Genomic DNA, 21,483 nt, shown 5'->3' with positions numbered 1-21,483 from the left:
TGGTTTTCTGCTCATTTCTAATCTGTTGCTGGAGGCTTGAGGCAATTTGTAATCCCCCCAACTTCCCCTTGAATGAGGGAAGGTGGGGGGGTCTTTGGGGACTGGACGGACGTTTTTTATAGACAGCTCTTAATGGTGAAGCTTAAATTAAGATTCGTTTGAACCTACTTTGTCGATGCGAGGTAAGAGAAGATGCAGAAGTTGATCTGGGTGTTGTTTGCTCATAATGCTCATTGCGAGAAGTTGCTTCCGTTGCACCTTTATTAACATGTGATCAAAGTTAATTAATGAAATTGCAATTATATTATCTGCGACGGTTGAATAACATTATGCTTCTTTATAATCAGTGGAATCTACAAATTTTACATTGATTTGACATCTGCATTTGCTGAATCCATGCAAAAACTCGAATCAGCAAAACCTGTTGTTTTTACATTAATTCAACGTCTGTAGATGCTGAATCAATGTAAAATTCTAATCAGCACAATCCGTTACTTTTACATTGATTTAACATCAGGTTCTTATGTTGAGTAGTGACAATTATTTTTCACCCAATCCAGATATCAAAGACGTTTAGTATAAAATGAAGGCGTAAAACAATGTCATTTCTATATTCAGAAGCAGTAACGGACAGTAACACTAACACTGATTCTACAAGATTGAGATTTCAAATCAACTTTTGTCAGACAGATATCATATTAACAGTGGCTCAGTAGTTGCCACTAATTGTTGAGACGCAGCAGGGAAGCTAGAAACAAATTCATTGCAGTTTCAAGAGAGTAAAAGTTGTATAAATAAGAGAAAATGAACAATGTTTGCCACCACCTTCCATCCTTAGATTCACAAACAAAACTGGTTACTTATTTTATTGCGTCAAAATGACGGCTGTCTAGATTTGGTTGTGACGTCATCTGACCGAACAATTCAGTTTCTAAATTTGAAACAAAAAGCTTTAACAAAAACTTCTACTGTAATTTATCCAATCGAAAGTGTTTTAGCTTTTTTGTTTTTGGGGGTGGCATGTGGCTGATTGCCTCCCTGGATCCGCTACTGCACACAGCAGATTATCTAATACACTTTCAAAATAGAAATCTTGTAATTATATATTAAGAAAAAAATAGGTAGAATACCTTAACATATTAACGTCCACCTTGTAGAGTACAAGTCAATTCAAAGAGAAACAAGAATTTATTTGCTAAACTTTCATGTGAGATCAACTAAAGCATTAATAGTTTTCAAAGTTTTTCTGGTCCAGCTTGAAATTATCGTGTAGCAGATTCGCGATCTGCAACACGATAATTTTCGACGCATAAGTATCTGCTTTACGTGGATCCCTTAAAAACTTTACGTTTATTTAAGGTTAAATGTGTCAAACCCCTTTTTAATTAATTATACATTATACTGATTCTATTCAGCTAATATGATTTCTGCTCCTCATATCAATTTATTATCATTCAACATTTGACCAACTTGGTCCTTCTATGGTTAATCATTCAACATAAACGATTACAGTATTTAAGCTTTCTTGCTTTAAAATTTCACTTCCATACAAGCAGTGCAGTAGCCTATTCGTAAAAAAAGCACAGGGTATACTGTCAGATTTGCCAAAGTGATAAATAATAGGCTACACCACTTGCAAATTATAATATTTATTTTACCATAACATGATCGAATTATCAACATCAAAATTGGACGAGAGGTACAAAATTGTTTATTTTTCTATGAATATATTCCAACTGGGTTTTTTTCGATCGGTTTCGGTTGTGTGAGCTACTGCACAGTGCACATTTTCCAATAAAAATTTCTGCTATTCGCTTTTTGCCTAATTAGCCTACAATCTTTCATTTTTGCCTCAAAATAATATTCACAAACAAAATTCTGTATCACAGTAGCATGATGCCCTTCCGTGTCATTGTTCTTTGTACACCAGTATGTAGTTCTTGCATCATTACTCGATAATGAGCTACAGTGTTTCTCAACCTTTTTTGGTTCACGACCTCTTTTAGGTGTTTAATACAGCCTGCGACCCCCTTCCGGCCTTCCTAATAGGTTTTCTATAGATATACAAATTAGCACAAATATACATTTCAATAACATTTAATTTCAAAGAACTGGTGAATGTCACAACTTTTAATGCGACGGTTGACTCTGCAACTGCTTGGCCAACTTCGAAATTAGTGGTTGAGTACTTGATATCGCCAATCTCATATCATCTTCAACTTTCCCTCTATTTCTTGCATTCGTTTTGATATGGACAAGAGCAGAAAAAGCACTTTCGCAGAAGTATGTTGTGGCAAATGAAAATAATATTCGAAAAGCTAGTTCAAATAGTTGTGGGTATGATTTACGCATAGCACACCAAAACTGAGAGAGTGGCATTGCATGAAAAACGTCACATGCGGAAGAATCCTTTTGAAGATCATAAAATTGGTCTTTTAATTCATCTGGAATATCAGCAACATCCAAAGCAGTAGACAATGGATTTCGTACAAACGCGGCATCTCTTTCTTTGAGTTCAGAGAAATATCGTTCTACTTGAACAAACGATGATAAATTGGCCTACAACCGAGCTACCCGTTCTCTTTCGTAACAGTGTAACCAATCAGTCACTTGCTACGACATTAATGTATACCAAATTTTTTTATGAATATCTTTGCGACCCCCTTGAAATGACCTTCGCGACCCCCTACCCCCAGGTTGAGAAACGCTGATGCTATTGTGTAGGTCACAACTCACAAACATAATTTATTACAATTCTACCACTCCTATGCTTCTTCAAAGACGGTTTTGTCACAACTATGTTTGGTGCTACCACCAGCCGTGAAAATCAAACGCCAATGATTCGAGGCACCACTAACGACCGTTTTGCGTAGGGCCGGGTATTGTTGATGGCTGACTTATGAGAAAAAAAATATTCCTAGTGATCTGAAAAAAAGTTAAAAAAAAGATCTGAGTGATATAGAATTGTAGAAAAGTTAAGGATAGTAACCTATAAACGTCTTGGCATAGCAAAGAGTGTGAGAACCTGGAAGATAAAAATTTTAGAAGAAAAAGTGTAAGTAAGCCGTTATGATATAGCGTCGAATTAGGAAAGGTGAATTCTGCAGGTAGTTTTAGCGCCATGAGGCGTGTAAAATGTAAAAACGTGGCTTCGTACCACAATGACAGACAAAAGTTTAAACAACTGACTGTTTGCAACTATTCACAAACAGGTGATAGACACCATTGACTTAAATGCTGTTACAAATAAACTCATTTGAGCAACCGGCGCGCGTAAAATGTACTTTGGATTGGTTTGATATTTGTCTACTGTCGGCCTATATACAGTATACAAATTATCCCGTGGACACATTTTATACTTTGCAGCAGAATGAGCAGATTGTGACGCTATGAACGTGAAATTTATCTTTCGTTTCTTCATGTTCAAAATATTTCAATATATTTCATTCATTTATCTTCATCTGTCTCAACTGTCGAACTCAACGGTAGCCACTTTAACAAGTCGAAATTCTGCCACTGAAATTGACTACAATGCAACCGCCAAACTCAACAGTCAAACAGTCGAACTCAACAACAGTCAGTCTCAACAGTCGAACTCAACAGTCAAACATCTGTCGAACTGCCCAGCATTATTGCTATATCTTATTTTAAAACTTAAAAAATGCCCTTTTTTCATAATCCTGCACCCCAGTCAAAAATGGTTCCGGCACCCCTGGTCAATAGCCTCTACAAGTATGCGAAACTACCAGGAATAACTTATCAAGGCTTTGTCAGTCCGAGGATAAAGATTCAAAACCAAACCAATTACTAACTGGGTTGCCACGCTACTGTCACATTGTTTAGAAATCTGCTATTTTTACATCGATTCAATCTTAATTGACGTTGAATCGACGTAAAAATGGCAGACTTGATTATCACGATTATCTCCCAATTATTTTTATGTAGGCCTAATGAAGACTGAATAATCGACAATTTTGATTCTGCATGAGAATAAAATCATTTAAGTCCGCCCCGATAGCTCAGTTGGTTAACGCATGACTTCGTGAAGAAGCTTTAAGATCAAGCGACGTTAGTTCGACTCTCAGGGTGTGCGCTTGAGCAACGCATTTTAAGGACTGCTCTACATTCAGCGGCAAACCATTCACCTTGCAGCTTTGATCAACACTTTTACTCGTTAATCACTTTTACTACGTAAAGTAATGTAAATTACAACACAAACTTTACTTTTATAGATGTTCTTACGCCCGCAAGCTGAAAATGATATTTATTTGCATCAGACAAAGCTGTCCATATCCAAAACATGAAGAAGGGTGCGTTGATATACAACACTAAGTGTCATTGAAGAGACTAGTAGAAGAAACCTTTAAGTACAGGTTACCCCTCCCCCAACCCTTAATAGGGGAAAGTGGTGTAAATTGGATCCCTCGTGTAAAATGGACCCCGGCTGATTTGAGACTAATATCGGTAGGTGACGTCACGAACATCACGTGACATGGAAGAGGTTGGCAAGGCCACGTGGTAGCAGTTGCGTTTGATCTCATTTCTTTTGTGGCGTAGTTGCGAAAATGCAAGTGAACTATTTGTGTGCTTGATCTTATTTTGGTTCATGCGTTATTTCGATATAATCGGAGGTCAGAGGCAGGTAGGAAAAGAATTTAAGCGTTTCAAGACAACTACAACATTCACAGATACTGTAGATTAGATTCTCAGTTTGAGATGTTAGTGACGATGAGCCTGAAAGAAATTTTAGTTTAGGGTTGTGTAAAATGGACCCCGATAAAATGTGTAATTTGGACCCAGGGGTCAGAATTACACGTGGAGGCAGATAACATAAACTATTTTCTTGGGGTAATAAACTTTAGGTATGTTAGCAGATATGTATCTGTAACAGATATCAGCCCTCTACCAAAGCGATTCCGATGTATAAATCCTGATACTAAACGGCAAAAATCATCAAAAGCCACAATTTTGACAAGTTCTCCTCCTAAAAACACTATGAAAACAAGAGACAGTGATATGGCAATTGCAACACCTAAAAGGAAGAAAGGTGGTGTGCAAAATACTGAACAGAAGAGGGGAAGAAAAACAGACAACAAACAAAATTCCATCTACCTGGTGTGTGGAGATTCCACAGATGAAGACTGGATTCAGTGTAAAAAATGCAAGGATTGGGCCCATGAAACGTGTGCTGATATTCAAGATTTCAAGTATTGTTACTGCGACAACTGTTCAAAAATGTGTGTTTCTGTTTTTGCAACAAAAACTTGTGCATGGGATGTTCTATTTTTGTGAGTTATCGATGGGTCCAGTTTGCACAATCAGAATCACACATTGTGTAAATTGGAAAAATATATGAAAAATTATTTGAAAAAGATGAAATTGACTATTTACCTGCAATGCCATTGAATTAGAAACTTATAGAGTGATGTTAGGTGCTATCCGAATAAAATTGTATATTAAGTACCGGTAGTATGTTTTGGCCGGGTATTGAAGGGGTCCATTTTACCCAACGGTTGTGTAAATTGGACCCTCACATGAAAAAATTAAATTTGGCAGTGCTACCTGCAGTTTAAATGATTTAAGCCCGATACTTCGTTATGTTGTAGGCCACCTTTCATGCAGTGGCGGCTCGTCTATAGAAACTGCAGAACTGCAGCACCCCCTGCACATTTCAGAATTTTATTTTTTTTATTAATTTCACGTTTTTTTCTCATTTTCTCTATAGATCCTACTGACTAGAAGTTTCATAATTTCTGGATTTTAAAAAATATTATGATTTTTTAAGTTTTGTATTTGGCAGCTCTGAACTGCAAGCCCTGCAGTTGCGATCTTATAAAAGAAGAACAAAGAGAAATTGTGACGTCATATTTTGGCTGAGGTTGCTTCAAATCCCACAATTTCGAACTGCAAATTTTGCAGTTGCTGGTCACGTGGTCAGGCCAGCTACTGTTGCAAACACTGTTGTTTTCAAGCACGATATTAGGTGGCTGCGACTGATGCTGTTACATGGTTAGACTAATGTGCTTTACTTTCTGCACGAAAAGATAAAGCTTAGACTAGGTTTTCATTATTGTTGTTAAATTAAATTTTACCTAGGTTCATTGTTAACTTACCGGTACGACAATAAGTTAAGGCCAAAGGTCACATGCTAAAACAGCCTATTTAAACGTGTTGAACATCAGGAAATTGAGTGCTAAAATAGCCTCAGAATTCATGAAATACCACTAAAATAAGGTCAAATTTTATGGGGGTCTTGTCCCTAGTCCCCTTGGCATCGCGCCTTTCGCGCTCGCTCTTTCACGTATAGGCTACCTCCGGTTGCAGCACCCCCTGCTATAAATACCACGAGCCGCCACTGCTTTCATGTATGTAAATAAACAAGTGAAGTTTGGAAGAAATCGATCAAGGACTTTCGTTATTATCACAGATTTTGCTTAAGGGGCCCACATTACACGAGTTTCCCCTAGCAATAATGTTATGGTTTTGTTAAAGCTATTGTCACTCTACAACAGGTAAAGTCTTTTAGCGACCGAGCTCATTCTTAATTTTATATCAGGTTTACGGTGTCATCGCATTATTACGCGACTTATTCTCACTGCGTTATACAAGAACACAATTGGTGGGCTACACTTTTCAAAGTCTTCGGTTTGACTCGACCTGGAATCGATCTCAGATCTACCAGTATTTGAGCCAAAGGCGATCCCCACTTGGCCTCTAAGCGGATCGTCACAATCCTTTGCTAACAGCACATTGAAACTTCGTTATCGCCAGCATTGAAGTTTAGGTTGATACAACGTCGTCTGTCGTTGATACTTTGTCGTCGTCACACAAGCCAACCATGTAATGAACAATTTACGGATAACATCAATTTATTATAAAATAACATTAAATAATTAACACTCCGTTAGATCAGTGGTTGCCCGCCCGACTGAAGATCAAGCAGCGCTGGTTCGGCTCTGGAGGTGTGTGCTTGAGCACTGCATTTCGGGACTGTTTCTCATTTAGCGGCACGTAGTGGATGGAATACTAGGCATTTTCAACAATCAGAAGCTTTACTCTGTCAATCTCGGTAACCGGTTTTGCGTCAGAAGCCTCTACAAGTATGCGAAACTATCAAGAATAACCAACTTTGTCAGTCCGAGGATAAAGATTCAAAACCAAACCAATAACATCTTTCAAACATGGATCCTTGTTGAGTGAAATGTGATTGCCATCAAAGTCAACTTAGATCGTATCCATCTTTAACCAGTGGCTCACCCACAACGTCCTTTATCTGGTGTAATATTCGAGCTCTCGTTAGTGTAGTTTTGCCTTGCAAATTAAGATGCAAAAATGCATCCAGCTGCCGTGCCTCCTTTTCATTCCTAGATGCTTTTTTCCATATGTAGCCTATGCTTTGCGAGGCAAAACTGTTCTTTGTTACTTGTGTCGTTTCACTTTATAGCCAGGCTAACGAACCGCAACTTGTTTGATTCTGATGGCGAGTTTAGTCTATGATATGTATTTTGTTACAGAAATTGTGATTAGATTATTATTATTTTTTGTTACACATTTAAGAAAAATAGCTGTCTTTGTTTAATCTTAAAATTAACTTGCAAGAGGAGGGTAGCCTACTACTTCTAAATACCTATTATCAGTGTTGCAGGATGTATTCAAGTACAAATAGTATTTATTTATTAAAAGTCGGGCAAATTTTGAGGTAAAAATTGCAGAACTGGCAACCCTGAAAAACTTGTCAAGCATTGTCGGCACTTTTAGGGATTGGCAAACATTTTGAAACGGTATCGGATCATAATGTTTGAACTCACCTTAAGCGGCGAAACTAGTCCGAATGAAAGTGGCAACCCTGACAAGTATTTAAGTGCACTTCTTGGTAGCAGCGCGGTACTTCTGTTATCGAATCATAATGTTACCCTCACCCAAACTTTAATCAGTAAATTAGTTCAAACGAATCTAGCAACCCTGACAATGTGTATTTAGAAGAAACGCTTGCAGGTCTCTGATTTAAATTTAAAAAAAAGCAATTTAATCTGGCAACACTGTATACAAATGAATTGAGTTCACCTACAATGTGGCTCATATCGATGGTTACTTTATATTGTTATACTTTTTTATGGTTACTCAAATCAAAGTTACAAAAACATTCATCTAATCTGGCAACACTTTTAAAAAATAACTTGATTTAAATTTTTATTGAAATTATTTCATAAAAATAAATAAGTTTAAGAAACAAACTTACTTTTGTTGATTGTTGAACATTTTTGTTGATATTACGTCACCTGATGTAAACAAGCAGTTTGTTGTATTTTTAACTCAACCAAACAAAATCAGTGGACGACATAATTTTATTGTAAACATCAACAAATAAATAAAAACATCAACGATCCTTGTGGGTGAAGTAAATATAATTGCCATCCCATCCAACCTTGATCTTCAACTTCTGTAAAAGACAAAGCGAATAATTGACGTTGATTTAATGTTGACACAATTAATTGTTATAACGTTGATACAACGTAAACAACTCTCACTTTATTGTCCAACCGATCCAATGCTTCTTGTAGCTTGGATCTTTCCTCCATGTTCGGAGGTCTCCTCCACCTCCCATCTCCATCATCGAGGGAATACCACATCTCAACTTCCTCCTCAATCTTGTGCAACACCTCGATGACGTCATCGATAGATAGGTGGTTGAATTGGAGATTCATCCGAACAATCTAAACACAAATTAATTATGACGCAACAATTAAACATAAACAATTTATTTATGTTGTGACTTTTTGTTTATTTATTTTATGTTTACAAGAATTGTTAGAAAATGATTAAAATTGGAAACTGGAACTTACTTTGTGAAACTTAGACGTTAAAACAACGTAATGCGACGTTGAATCAACGTAACAACTGACCATGAATCAATGTGTTGGTTATAAAAGTTAAACATGACTCACGGATCCAGGCATCGATTTGATCGCCTCCTTCCATGGAAGGAATTGACTGGAATTCATGAAGCATCCGGACAGATTAAGGAATCCAAGTCGCGTCGGCATCGACTTGATGAATGACGTCACTGCATGGATGTCATTCTGAGTGTCGGAGAACATCCGTATCCACCCTCCATCAAAATGACGTCCTGCTGTGACTGTCACTTCCAAGTCGTTGCCTTCCCGCAGGATCTTTGAGATGGCGATGATGAAGCGACGATCATCGTGATCTAACAATGCAGGAATAATATCAATCAATATTAGCTCGGCTAACCAGGTTGTAGTCTAAAACCAGTTTCGTTCTAACCATAAAATAAACAAACATTGAACACAAGTTGTTAACTAAAGAACAAAACATTAATTCATTTACATCGAAACAAAAATATAAACAAATTATTTTGAACAAAACTTTCAGATTTGAGTCAAAGTTCATCATCATCATCATCATAATCCATCGTCGGTTTGTTCCCCACTAGTGGGGGTGGCCGATTGTTTCCGCGCAGCAATTGTTCTAATCCCTTCTCTCCATTTCACCCTGTCCCTTGCATCTTCCTCCTTCAGTCCCACTTTTTTAAATTCATTCTTCACTTGTTGTTTCCACGTTCTTCTTGGACGACCGCGTTTCCTCTTCCCATCCACCTTTAGATCTAGTGCCTTTCTAAGAAAACTTCCTTCCTCCCTCCTTATCACATGTCCATACCATCTTACTCCATTTGCCCTTGCCAGTTGGTCTATGGTCTCTCTCATCTCTAGCATATCCAACAATTCTTCAGTCCTTTTTTCCCTTCTCGTTTTCACCCCACACATTGCTCTCACCATTGACCTTTCCGTTCTTCTCAGGATTGCCAGTTCACTCTCTCTCAATACCCATGTCTCGCTACCATATAGCATTGCAGGCCGCACACAGCTCCGATATATTTTTCCTTTCATTCAAAGTTCTAATTTCAAAATAAACTGAGTAGACTTTTGTTAGCTGGTCACAAAATCACAAGTTTTGTCTTCAACGACTTCGAAGTTTTATCAAATTAGGACAAAATACTTAGACTAGCTTTGCAGGTGGAAACTAAACTTTTGTTAAAACATTAAACTAACCAGAGCTTCCTCAATAAAATAAACTTTGATTTCTTTTTCGATAAATCTTCAAAGCAACTTCACAAGTTGATCACGAAAATTTCCCAATCAGCCATTTCTTGCTGCAGCTCAATCCAAGCTCATGCTTTCTTCAAACTCAGAAGACACGGACAGAAACAAACTTTAAAGCATTTGTCTGATAACCCAAGCAGAATGATGACAGAATTGAAAGCTGAACCAACTTTTTCTTGCTGCAACTGAATCAAAACTGATCCTTTCCAGGGTTGCCAGATTGATAAAACAAAAAAGGCCAAATGCATCCCCAAAAAAGGCCAAATTATAGAAAAAAAGGCCAAACATGAGGTTTTGTTCTCTTTGTTGAAATCAGTGGTGTTTTTGCACTTATTTTTAAGAACAAATTAGATAATTTTTACCCAGTTTCTATTGTTCTACATGTTATCTGTTAAAGAATAATTGCTTAGTAAAATTCCTGAAAAAATGCAATCCATAAAATACAAACAGATAGGTATGGAAACAATTACAAACCAACTGAAATATGTATACAACATTAGGCTAAGCATCATCCTGTAGACTAAAAAGCCATTAACGTCCACCAGTGAGACCCTGCTGACTAGTAAGAAGGACTTAATATTGGCATATCACTTAATGCAATGTGAAATAGTACGGTACCGTATATATAGTACGGTACCGTATATATATACGTATACGCAGTGATGGGCATTATCGGCGATAATTTATCGGCGATAATTATCGGCGATAAATTTTTATCGCTTATCGTTATCGCTCAATTATTTTTTCAGTTATCGTTTATCGTTATCGCCAAAGGCAATATTTGATTATCGCCGATAATTAATCGCCGATAAATTTTATTTCGGATCAACACACGTGGAAAGACCATGAAAAGTAATATTTTTACTAGCCACCTAGTTAATGAAACTAAAATTAAAACCAGTTCTTCTTCAGTGCCTGAAGTGTATGTGCACAAGTCGTTGTCAAGGGAGGGGGCACGCCCCCCTGCAGCGACGGCCCTGACAACACAATAATTTTTAGAGTTGCAAATTGCAATGCAATGAAATGCATGCAACAAGTCTCTTGTTGTTTTGCTGCAATCGGCAATCGCGAGTGAATTTTACAATTAAAATGTAAGCGCACGGGCGGTACAGATTCCTTTAAAGCGAAGCGAAAGAAATTGGCAAGTGGTTTGTGAAAGTGTCGCAATACGATGCCGCTTTTACATCGGAAACATGGTCTTTCGCGCCACCTCACGATCAATTATTTTATTCTTGTGTTTTCTTTTTTCGTTGGAAGTGCTAGTTTTTAGTACTTGCCGTAAAAAAATAAAATCCCTCTCATCAAAACCTGAAACTTATTGTTTTAAGCGCATTAAATCTTTAGATGAGTAGATTAACTAAAATTGCAAGAACTTGCCTTGAGACGTGCGGTTACGTCACAAACTCAGTTTAAAAGACAAAATTCACACACAATAACAACACAAGATCGGTTATAGACTATAAGATCGATTTTTTTTCTAGCTTGGCGGTATAACTTTAATCCAAAAATAATAACCAAATTCGTAAATGCCATTTAACTTAAAAAGTTAACCCATTTGTGCCGAAAGTGAAAAGATTCAAAAAAAATTTCGGAAAATATAAATATTGCATAATTATGACTTAAAGAACATATCACAATTATTTTTTTCCTAATTGTGTTTATACTTTTTGAGAAAAAAACCGTCCTATATATAAGACGCTAGGCAAATCCGTTATCAAATTTCACAAGTTTCTTGTGCGTAATGCTTAAGCGTTATTACATTTTACTTATCGCTCAAAGTGATAAATGGGAAATGTCTTGTCATGTCATTATTGTCATCGAGCATTTTATTAAAATAAAAGTTCAAAAAATAAGATGAAAATGAGCAAAGTAGCCTAACACAATATCACTGAAACAAGTCATTGCGGAATATGATATTGCTTGAAGCATTTGACATGCAGACCGACATCACATTTTTTGCATTTTGTAGTAGTTTTTGCATGACAATAGGCGCATCGAGTTGCGTGGTAAAATTATGCTAAATACAGTATAACCTTTCTCATTTACCTATGCGACCTAGCCTACCTCAATCAAATATTTTTATTCCCACTAATACAGTGCCTAGGCTATATTGTAATTCTTATCTCAACAACTCAGCGTTCTGTTTGGTGTTAGAAGTCTTGTCTCCGATTTCATAGAATTTAGACATACGAAGGCGAAGGCGAGCGTTCTGCCATTGCCTTAATGATGGTGTTCACAAAGAAAACAAAAAAAATTATCTGAAATTATCAGTAGGCCTAGGCTAAATTACGATAATTATGTTATTGTTCTTAAACAAACACGACTAATTTGACAAGCTTGATGGATTTCACAGTATGCATATTTTTACTACTAATAACGCTTAAGATTAGCCTACTAATAAATTTTCAAGCAATTTGCGTTTTTTGGAATTTTTTCAATTATTGCTGACTTTGCTGTAAACAGCCCTTTAAGCAGAAAGCAAAATACAAAGTTTGGAATTTTTTATGGTATTTTCATTTGATTTAATTATTTTTCCTACTGCACGTAAGCGGCAGTGTAGCCCAATTGATAAAAGCATCCAACTGGTATCTGAAGGTATAATTATAAGCACGGCGGTTACCTCAGTGGTTTGATTCTGGATCAAGAGGTTGAAGATTCGATACCTACTGCCGCTGTTGTGATTGTTTTGTCCCTTTGCAGTATATTATGTTCGATTTTTTGTCATGTTGATGAAAACAGTTCGTGCTGCATGAGATGGGGCAGCGCTAATCAAGAAAAAAAATTATCGTTATCGACATTATCGGCGATAATTTATCGCTTATCGTTATCGCTTAACTTTTTTTTGATTTATCGTTTATCGTTATCGCTTTAGGCATTTTTCGTTTATCGATTATCGTTATCGCTTAACTGAAAAATGAGTTATCGCGCCCAACACTGCGTATACGGTACCGTATATATATACAATATTTATACCCAATACAATTACTTGTAGGCTACATTAAACACCCAACACTGCAAAATCAGAGAAATCAATTGCATTTATGTCCAACATCCTTCCACAATGAGCACTCCTTATTCTAGGAATGCTAGCACCTCTGCCATTTCGTTACTGCTAGTTTCACCATAAACAATATCAGATGTGAAAAGCCTTATCATTATGGCACTGGCATTAAAGTTTGTGCAACATTTTCCATTCAGCGGCATGTCCGATTGTCCGTTCGTATTCGCAAAATCGCTTCCAAAAGCTCAGTCTGCATTAGTGCATTTTGTTTTGTGGTTTTGTTTTCACTGCAGTAAGTAATGAAAAAATCCTCTCTACTACTGCATTACTGACAGGGATGCAGAGACATGTTAAAGCATAGCTAGCAAGGTCTTTGAAATGGGCATGATGTAAAACGCTACACCAAAACTTTTCACTGTTGCTAGGGATAACCAAAAAAACTATGAAAACCAAAAGAAAAAAAGGCCAAACAAATGCCAAGCGGCCAAACAAAAATTGTCCAGCCAAACACTTTGCAAAAAGGCCAAATTTCTGAAATTTGGCCGTAAAAAGGCCAATCTGGCAACCCTGATCCTTTCTCTTCAACGACTGAAAACAAAATGGCTGTCATCTCCAGATTTGGGCGGGAGTTTTGTGCAAGGTTGCCAAGCAAATTCAATTGGAAAAATTAATTAAAGCGAAAACAGTAAATTTGTAAAGCTGAACCATTTGAAAAAAACACACAATAATTTCAGGTTTTATCAAAAATAAATTGAAAATGACAAACAAGTTGTAAGTTGCAAAAAATAGCCCATATATACTTAAAAAAAGCAAGATGAGCTTGCTGATAAACTGCCAAGTTGGCAACTCTGTTACCAACCAACAAAACTGTCCTCTGCAGCTTTGCGCGGGATTTCTGAGTGGTGTTGCCAAAAATAAAAATACTATTTACCAACAAATTTAAAACAATGAAAACTATTAATACTACAAAAAGTGCTCAATGCCAAGCAAAAAGGCAAAGCAGAGCGAATTAAATCAAATGTAGTTATTACTATCTGAAGCCTTTACAAATTGTTTCACCTAACGGATCATCAGAAGGTCTGTAAAAACATGTAAACAGTAAAGAATCGATAATTCTGAAAAGATATTAAATATTACAACTGTAATTTAATCTGCCAAAAAAATCTCTAAACCTGTACTTCCTGAGGAGATATTAAATATTACAACTGTAATTTAATCTGCAAAAAAAACCTCTAAACCTGAATTCCTGAAAAGATATTAAATATTATAACTAGAGATGTACCGATACCAATATTGTGGCCGATACCGATCCCGATACCGATATCACTTTTTTAGGCCGATACCGATACTGATACCGATATTTTGGCCGATACTTTGGTGTTACAAAAAGATGCAATTTTGGTATTTGCAAGGTATTATATCAAATGCTAAGTTTTACCTTATTTGCATAAAACTATTAAAAAAAGCTTTCAATTGGTATAATTTATTAAAGATTCAAGAATCCAATCTCAACGCATTTTTGTGTCATAATAGTAGGTTTTAGTAATGAAAGGCCACCATAATTGAGGACTAGGGTATAAGGGAAGAAACATTACATCATAATTGGGGTTTCTGAAAAATTAAATAAAGTGTTTGCGCAAACTCTCCACGGAATGGCCCGTTTCGGTGAGTCCGATTCGGTGAGTCCGATCTCTTAACGGGGGATTTTTTCAATTTTTTTTTTAAATTATCTGGTACAATAGCCTAATTATCATTGCCGTTTTAGGGTTAGGGGTTAGGAGTTAAGGTTAGGGGTTAGAAATTAGGAACTCACCGAATCAGACTCACCGAATCGGACTCACCGAATAGTAGCAGACCCAACTCTCCAAATAGGCCAGGGCTTCCCGATTCGTTTATCACCCCACACCCCATGGGATTGATGAAGCCAATCTCGCATCCCCTGTTTTGAAGCGGAGTGTTTCTGAGAAAAAATTCAAAATATGTACAAAGATCACGCAGAAAAGCAGCTCACCATCCTTTATATGGCTAATAAATAGGAAAAAGGGCAGCCTTCAACAACACGATCACACAAAATCAGCAGCGTGGCCAGGAATTTTGAGAGGGGGCTTTTTGAAGACTGGGGGCGAAGCCCGACGGCGTGTTCGTGTAAGACGGCACCCAGCAGCGGGAGGGCTGGGGGGATTCCCCCAGAAAATTTTGAAAACGTACTTTGAATTTGGTGCATTCTGAGAGCATTTTAAACAAAAACGTGGGTATGAATATTCCTGTAAAATGGTGCTATCAGGTGGCATAGCAAAAGGATAAGATCATGTTTTCTTCGGCATTTTTCGGAAATAAAGCTAAGTCTCTATGTTTTCATGTTGCTAATTCCTGGCTGAGATGTTTGAATGTTTGGTATTGCCAAAACTCGCTCATTTTAATGCAGTTTGGTTTAAAATTAGGCAATTTTTTTTTAGACTCAAAGCATCATTCTTAAGCATAAAGAGACTGAAATCATCATTTTCAATATCGTGACGTCACACGCGTGCCAAAAGGGGAGGTTGTAACCCCCAACCCCCCTTGGCTACGCCACAGCACAAAATGCAAAATCAAATAAATAATGAAATAACACAAACTGAGAACACAATGACGTTAATCGAGATCTATGACCTTTCTCCTGCCTTTACGAAATTATCTGTTCAACCAGTAGCTGACACTTTCCTTTTCGTAAGTCAATCCACAGTCTATAACGTGAAAAACTTCGTTCTCGTTTAAAATGCGTTCTTTCCTAATGCGTATGATAAGAAATTGCCAACAATGAGCAAATTGCTGACACAATATTATCGCATTATCCCTCACCAATCGAGCGACGTTCGGACCACGGCCTTTTTGTTACTTGTCGGGTGGTATTTTCTTGTTGTTGTGCATTGTGCTGTATAGGCCAACATAGAATGCTCTAAGAGATAAGCACCACCTCCATCGTTAAAAAAAATTCATCTCCATATACGGTATAGCTCTTTTTCCTCGGTGGATTCTCGCACCCCTAGAAATAGCTACTCGCACCCCCTGGGGGTGCGAGCACCCCCAATCGGGAAACCCTGAAATAGGCTATCATAATTGATAATAAGATGTAAAATGTAAACCAAGTGATTTGTGTAGTCGTACAAAAACTATTCGACAAGTAATATGCTGCGAAAGTAATAAGGCGTTTGCTGCAAATTTTCTGCAGAAGCAAAGATATAGATTTTTTAAAGTAATAACTAACGTCACATTGATGAAGAAAAATAAAAACCTGTTCAAATTTTTGATACCTCACACTCCCATGACTTCATGCGCACACCTTTTGGCATTGTTTGCTTACAGTGATTCTTTCACTCAAACAAAACGTTTTGTTTCAGAAGTTTTGCGTTGTTCGATTCTTAAGTTGTGAAGGAGACTCAATTTCTCCAATATTTATCATTTGTGTTTCTTTTTTACTCTCAACAGAGGATAAAACCAGGCCAAGACCACCCAGGCAGCAAAAATGCACAATCCCCCATCGCCCCCACCCTGCTAAACGTCCAAAAAAACTATGCAACCCGGCTGCCCCAGCAAGCCGGCTCCACCAGTCCGCGACCCAACTTCCACCCCTCGCTGCAACATACCCACCAAGCCCAAACAATTCCACGGCATAACTAGCAGGCCCAACACGAAAGCAATGGGACTACGAATCCTCACCAAACCAATCAAAACGGTCCTGCCGCGCCCAAGACGACAACCCCACCGCGAAGAAAAGAGCGCCCCTCCCGGCCACCAGCACAAGGCCGAGCACCCACCAGCACAGCGAGCAGCTGGGACCCGCCAACCACAACGGTGCAGCTTCAACACTAGCCATTTCAATTCTTGTCGATGTCAATTCTTGCTGCGAAACGGCTGCCGAGAAACATATAGTTGATTGGATGGTCTAAATGGCTAGCGTGGAAGCCACACCGCTATGGCCAGCGAATTGCAACAGCCCGCCAAACCAGTGAGTGCCCAGCACCGCGCCGACAGCCGAGATGAACGCTCCCCCCACAACGAGGCCGCCATCCCAGGTGCAACAAGACCACTTATTGACCAGCCCAGCGAGGACTCGCAGTCTCACCGCTCCCACCCACTCCGCCACGACATTGCCCAAGCTTGGCGAGTCCACCATAACTAAATGCGGAAACCAAATCACAAACCGACAGAACCAGCCCACCAAAAAGAACCAAGTTACACGGGTCCCCCAAACGTCCAGCAACGCAAAAACGATGCAAAATTATACACATTTCCGCCACCTGGGCAGTCCTGGCCTGGTTTTATCCTCTGTTGAGAGTAAAAAAGAAACACAAATGATAAATATTGGAGAAATTGAGTAGAGATGTACCGATATATCGGTATCGGCATCGGTATCGGTGATATCGGCCATTTTTTGAGTATCGGTATCGGCATCGGTATCGGCAAAATTTGGCCGATACTGTGGCCGATACTAAACACGTAAAAAAAGGCGTTTGCTGCGGATTTTCTGCAGAAGCGAAGATATAGATTTTTTTAAAGTGGTAACTAACATCAAATTGAAGTAGAAAAATAACAACCTTTTCAAATTTTTGATACCTCACACTCCCATGACTTCATGCGCGCAGTGCCGAGCACCTTTTGGAATTGTTTGCTTACAGTGATTCTTTCACTCAAACAAAACGTTTTGTTTCAGCAGTTTTGCGTTGTTCGATTCTCAAGTTGTGAAGGAGACTCAATTTCTCCAATATTTATCATTTGTGTTTCTTTTTTCTCTGCAGAGGATAAAACCAGGCCAAGACTACCCAGGTGGCGGGAATTTGTAGTTTTGCATCGTTTTTGCATTGCTGGACGTTTGAGGGACCCGTGTGGCTTGGTTGTTTTTGGTGGGCTGGTTCTGTCAGTTTATGATTTGGTTTCCGCCTTTCGTTGTGGTGGACTCACCAGGCTTGAACAAAGTCGTGGCGGAGTGGGTGGGCTCGGGGTGGGGGCGGTGGGACTGCAAATCTTCACTGAACTAATCAATAAGTGGTCTTGTTGCGCCTGGGATGGCGGCCTCATTGTAAGGGGGGAGTGTCCTTCCCTGCTGTCGGCATGGGGCTGGGCGCTCACTGGTGCGGCGGGCTGTTGCGATTCGCTGGCCATAACGATGTAGCTTCCACGCTAGCCATTTAGACCATCCAATCAACTATATGTTTCTCGGCAGCCGTTTTGTAGCAAGAATTGACATCGACAAGAATTGAAATGGCTAGTGTGGAAGCTGCACCGTTGTGGTTGGCGGGTCACGGCAGCTCGCTGTGCTGGTGAGTGGTGAGTGCTCAGCCTTGTGCTGGTGGCCGGGGGGGACGCTCTTTTTTCGCAATGAGGTTATCATCTTGGGCGCAACGGGACCATTTTAATTGGTTTGGTGAGGATTCGTGGTCCCATTGCTTTCTTTTTGGGCCTACTTATTCTGCCGTGACATTGTTTGGGCTTGGTGAGTTTGTTGCGGCTAAGGGTGGAAGTTAATTCGCCGACTGGTGGAGCCGGCTTGCTGGGGGCAGCCGAGTTGCATGGGTTTTTTGAGCGTTTGGCGGGGTGGGAGCGATGCAGAATTGTGCATTTTTGCTACCTGGGTAGTCTTGGCCTGGCAAAAGCTTTTCAACCAAACGAAAATCGCCCTTAGGTTGCACATTACTTGTCAAATAGTTTTTGTACAACTACACAAATCACTTGGTTTACATTTTACATCTTAGTATCAATTATGATAGCCTATTTGAAGAGTTTGCGCAAACACTTTTTTTCAGAAACCCCATTTATGATGTACGCGTACGGTAATGTTTCTTCCCTTATACCCCAATCCTCAATTACGGTGGCCTTTCATTACTAAAACCTACTATTATGACACAGCAATGCGGTTGAGATTGGATTCTTGAATCTTTAATGAATTATGCCAATTGAAAGCTTTTTTTAAGAGTTTTATGCAAATAAGGTAAAACTTAGCATTTGATATAATTCCTTGCAAATACCAAAATTGCTTCTTTTTGTAACACCAAAGTATCGGCCAAAATATCGGTATCAGTATCGGTATCGGCCTAAAAAAGTGATATCGGTATCGGGATCGGTATCGGCCAAAATATTGGTATCGGTACATCTCTAAAATTGAGTCTCCTTCACAACTTAAGAATCGAACAACGCAAAACTTCTGAAACAAAACGTTTTGTTTGAGTGAAAGAATCACTGTAAGCAAACAATGCCAAAAGGTGTGCGCATGAAGTCATGGGAGTGTGAGGTATCAAAAATTTGAACAGGTTTTTATTTTTCTTCATCAATGTGACGTTAGTTATTACTTTAAAAAATCTATATCTTTGCTTCTGCAGAAAATTCGCAGCAAACGCCTTTTGATTACATGTTTAGTATCGGCCACAGTATCGGCCAAATTTTGCCGATACCGATACTCAAAAAATGGCCGATATCACCGATACCGATGCCGATACCGATATATCGGTACATCTCTAATTATAACCGTAGTCCAATCTGCAGAAAAAAAACTCCAGAATTACTAAGGACAGCCTCCATCCGCCACGATAAAGTTTCAATCAATTTGTCCCAATGGAAACCAAGCAACATTGATGGCAACATCTATGACATCACAAAGAAGCAAAATGCTTGTTATGATCGGCGCATCCTGTAGTAATCTGAACAGAATGAACAAAAATTGTTTTTAAACCTGTAAAAATTAAATGAGATTTACAACCTGTAAAAATGAAATGAAATTCAATTTTTTCAAAATTATAACCTGTAAAAATCCCAAGGAATTGTGATGATGTAACCTGTAGTGACTAGTGTCCTGAACAAATGAAATAAAATCTGTTTATAAACCTGTAAAAATTAAATGAGATTTATAGCCTGTAAAAATCAAATGAAATTTTAAAAACCTGTGAAAATCAAAAGGAATTTATTTTATTTTGAAGTACTTGAGTTTAAATTTGTTTCTATGACGACATTTGCCGACCAGTTCCGAACGCTTGTTCAAAAGGTGGCCACCATCAAATATAATATCTAATATTTAATATCTTAATATTTATTAATATTAATATTTAATATCTTTTCAGGAATTCAGGTTTAGAGGTTTTTTTTGCAGATTAAATTACAGCTGTAATATTTAATATCTCCTCAGGAAGTACAGGTTTAGAGATTTTTTTGGCAGATTAAATTACAGTTGTAATATTTAATATCTTTTCAGAATTATCGATTCTTTACTGTTTACATGTTTTTACAGACCTTCTGATGATCCGTTAGGTGAAACAATTTGTAAAGGCTTCAGATAGTAATAACTACATTTGATTTACCAACAAATTTATGTAGCAATTTATGCCAAATTCATTGTTTGGATATTTTATTGAAATTACTTTGGATTAAACCATTTTTTGAAATTTATTGTCATAACACTGAACGTTTTCTTATTTCAGTAGACCATAGCTCTCAGAAAATTGAAGGGTTTTAGTCGATGGGTTGCCACCAGAGATGAGCAGCAGCCGCAATTCCGGAGTAAAAGAATGCGGAGTTCGGCTGTTTTCAACTGAACTCGGAGCGGAGCCCGGGCCTGAGTTTTCGTCTGAAAACGGGAACCAGAGCGGGTGCGAAGGCAAAGTTTAGTGTTAATAATGAAAAAGGGACATAACCTTTTAATTTTTTTTTTAACCAAGGAAATTGCCTTAACCCAAGTGTTGTAAAACACATGTATTGCCGAAATCTTGTATGCAACTTTACAACTGAAGGGACTTTCGCACGGGCTGGAATAGAAAAAGAAACTTTAAAAAGCTATTTCACTTGGGTGCGTACCTTAAAGGGGAAGACAAGTCCATTTTCAAATGCAAATTGAGAGTTGAAATACATAAAGGGGATATTCAAAAACACGTTGCACTTGTTTTTATGAAAAAATACTCATTTGTTCTCACGCAATCCTAAAAACAAAGTTTTGGTTTTGCAATTCGAACACACACCGCATCAACTGTTGTCGAAATAAAAAAAATTCTCGGGTGACGTCATGAGAGAACTGCTGGGCAAATAGTTTGCTTTTTTGAGGTGTGGCGTGAGTTTGCAGCAGTGGATAAGATTATTCCAAGTTACAATTGAAGTTCAGATTTAGTTTATTGTAGCCTTGGTGCTAGCTGACATCATTTTACATACTACACTAAACTTTTTATTGGACGTTTAACCTAAACATTTTGGGCTAGACCTTGCAGAGTTTGCAGAGTTTTGATGGTATTTAACAGCAAGAGGTTCAGATAGTCAAGGGTTGCAGAGATTTGCATTTATTTTTTACTTCATGATTAGTCAGTGCTGTGTGCACGATAGGCCTACCTACCAGTCTCAGTATTTACT

General features: G+C 38.2%; 1 protein-coding gene across 1 annotated transcript in view; it reads right to left on the bottom strand.

Annotated features, from left to right (window-relative positions):
- Positions 1–8,327: 8,327 nt before the first annotated feature.
- LOC145773988 (uncharacterized) overlaps positions 8,328–21,483 on the bottom strand; it is a 32,136-nt gene continuing 18,980 nt past the window's right edge. The window contains exons 8-10 of the mRNA XM_082585117.1: positions 8,946–9,208; positions 8,529–8,714; positions 8,328–8,440 (exon numbers count right to left, since the gene is read on the bottom strand). Of these exons, the coding sequence (XP_082441243.1) occupies positions 8,378–8,440; positions 8,529–8,714; positions 8,946–9,208 (512 nt within the window). The 3' untranslated portion in view covers positions 8,328–8,377. The remainder of the gene's footprint in view (positions 8,441–8,528; positions 8,715–8,945; positions 9,209–21,483) is intronic.

The sequence above is a fragment of the Aplidium turbinatum genome, chromosome 7 (assembly GCF_918807975.1).
Source record: "Aplidium turbinatum chromosome 7, kaAplTurb1.1, whole genome shotgun sequence".
Taxonomy (NCBI): domain Eukaryota; kingdom Metazoa; phylum Chordata; class Ascidiacea; order Aplousobranchia; family Polyclinidae; genus Aplidium; species Aplidium turbinatum.
This window is presented reverse-complemented; position numbering and strand designations above follow the sequence as displayed.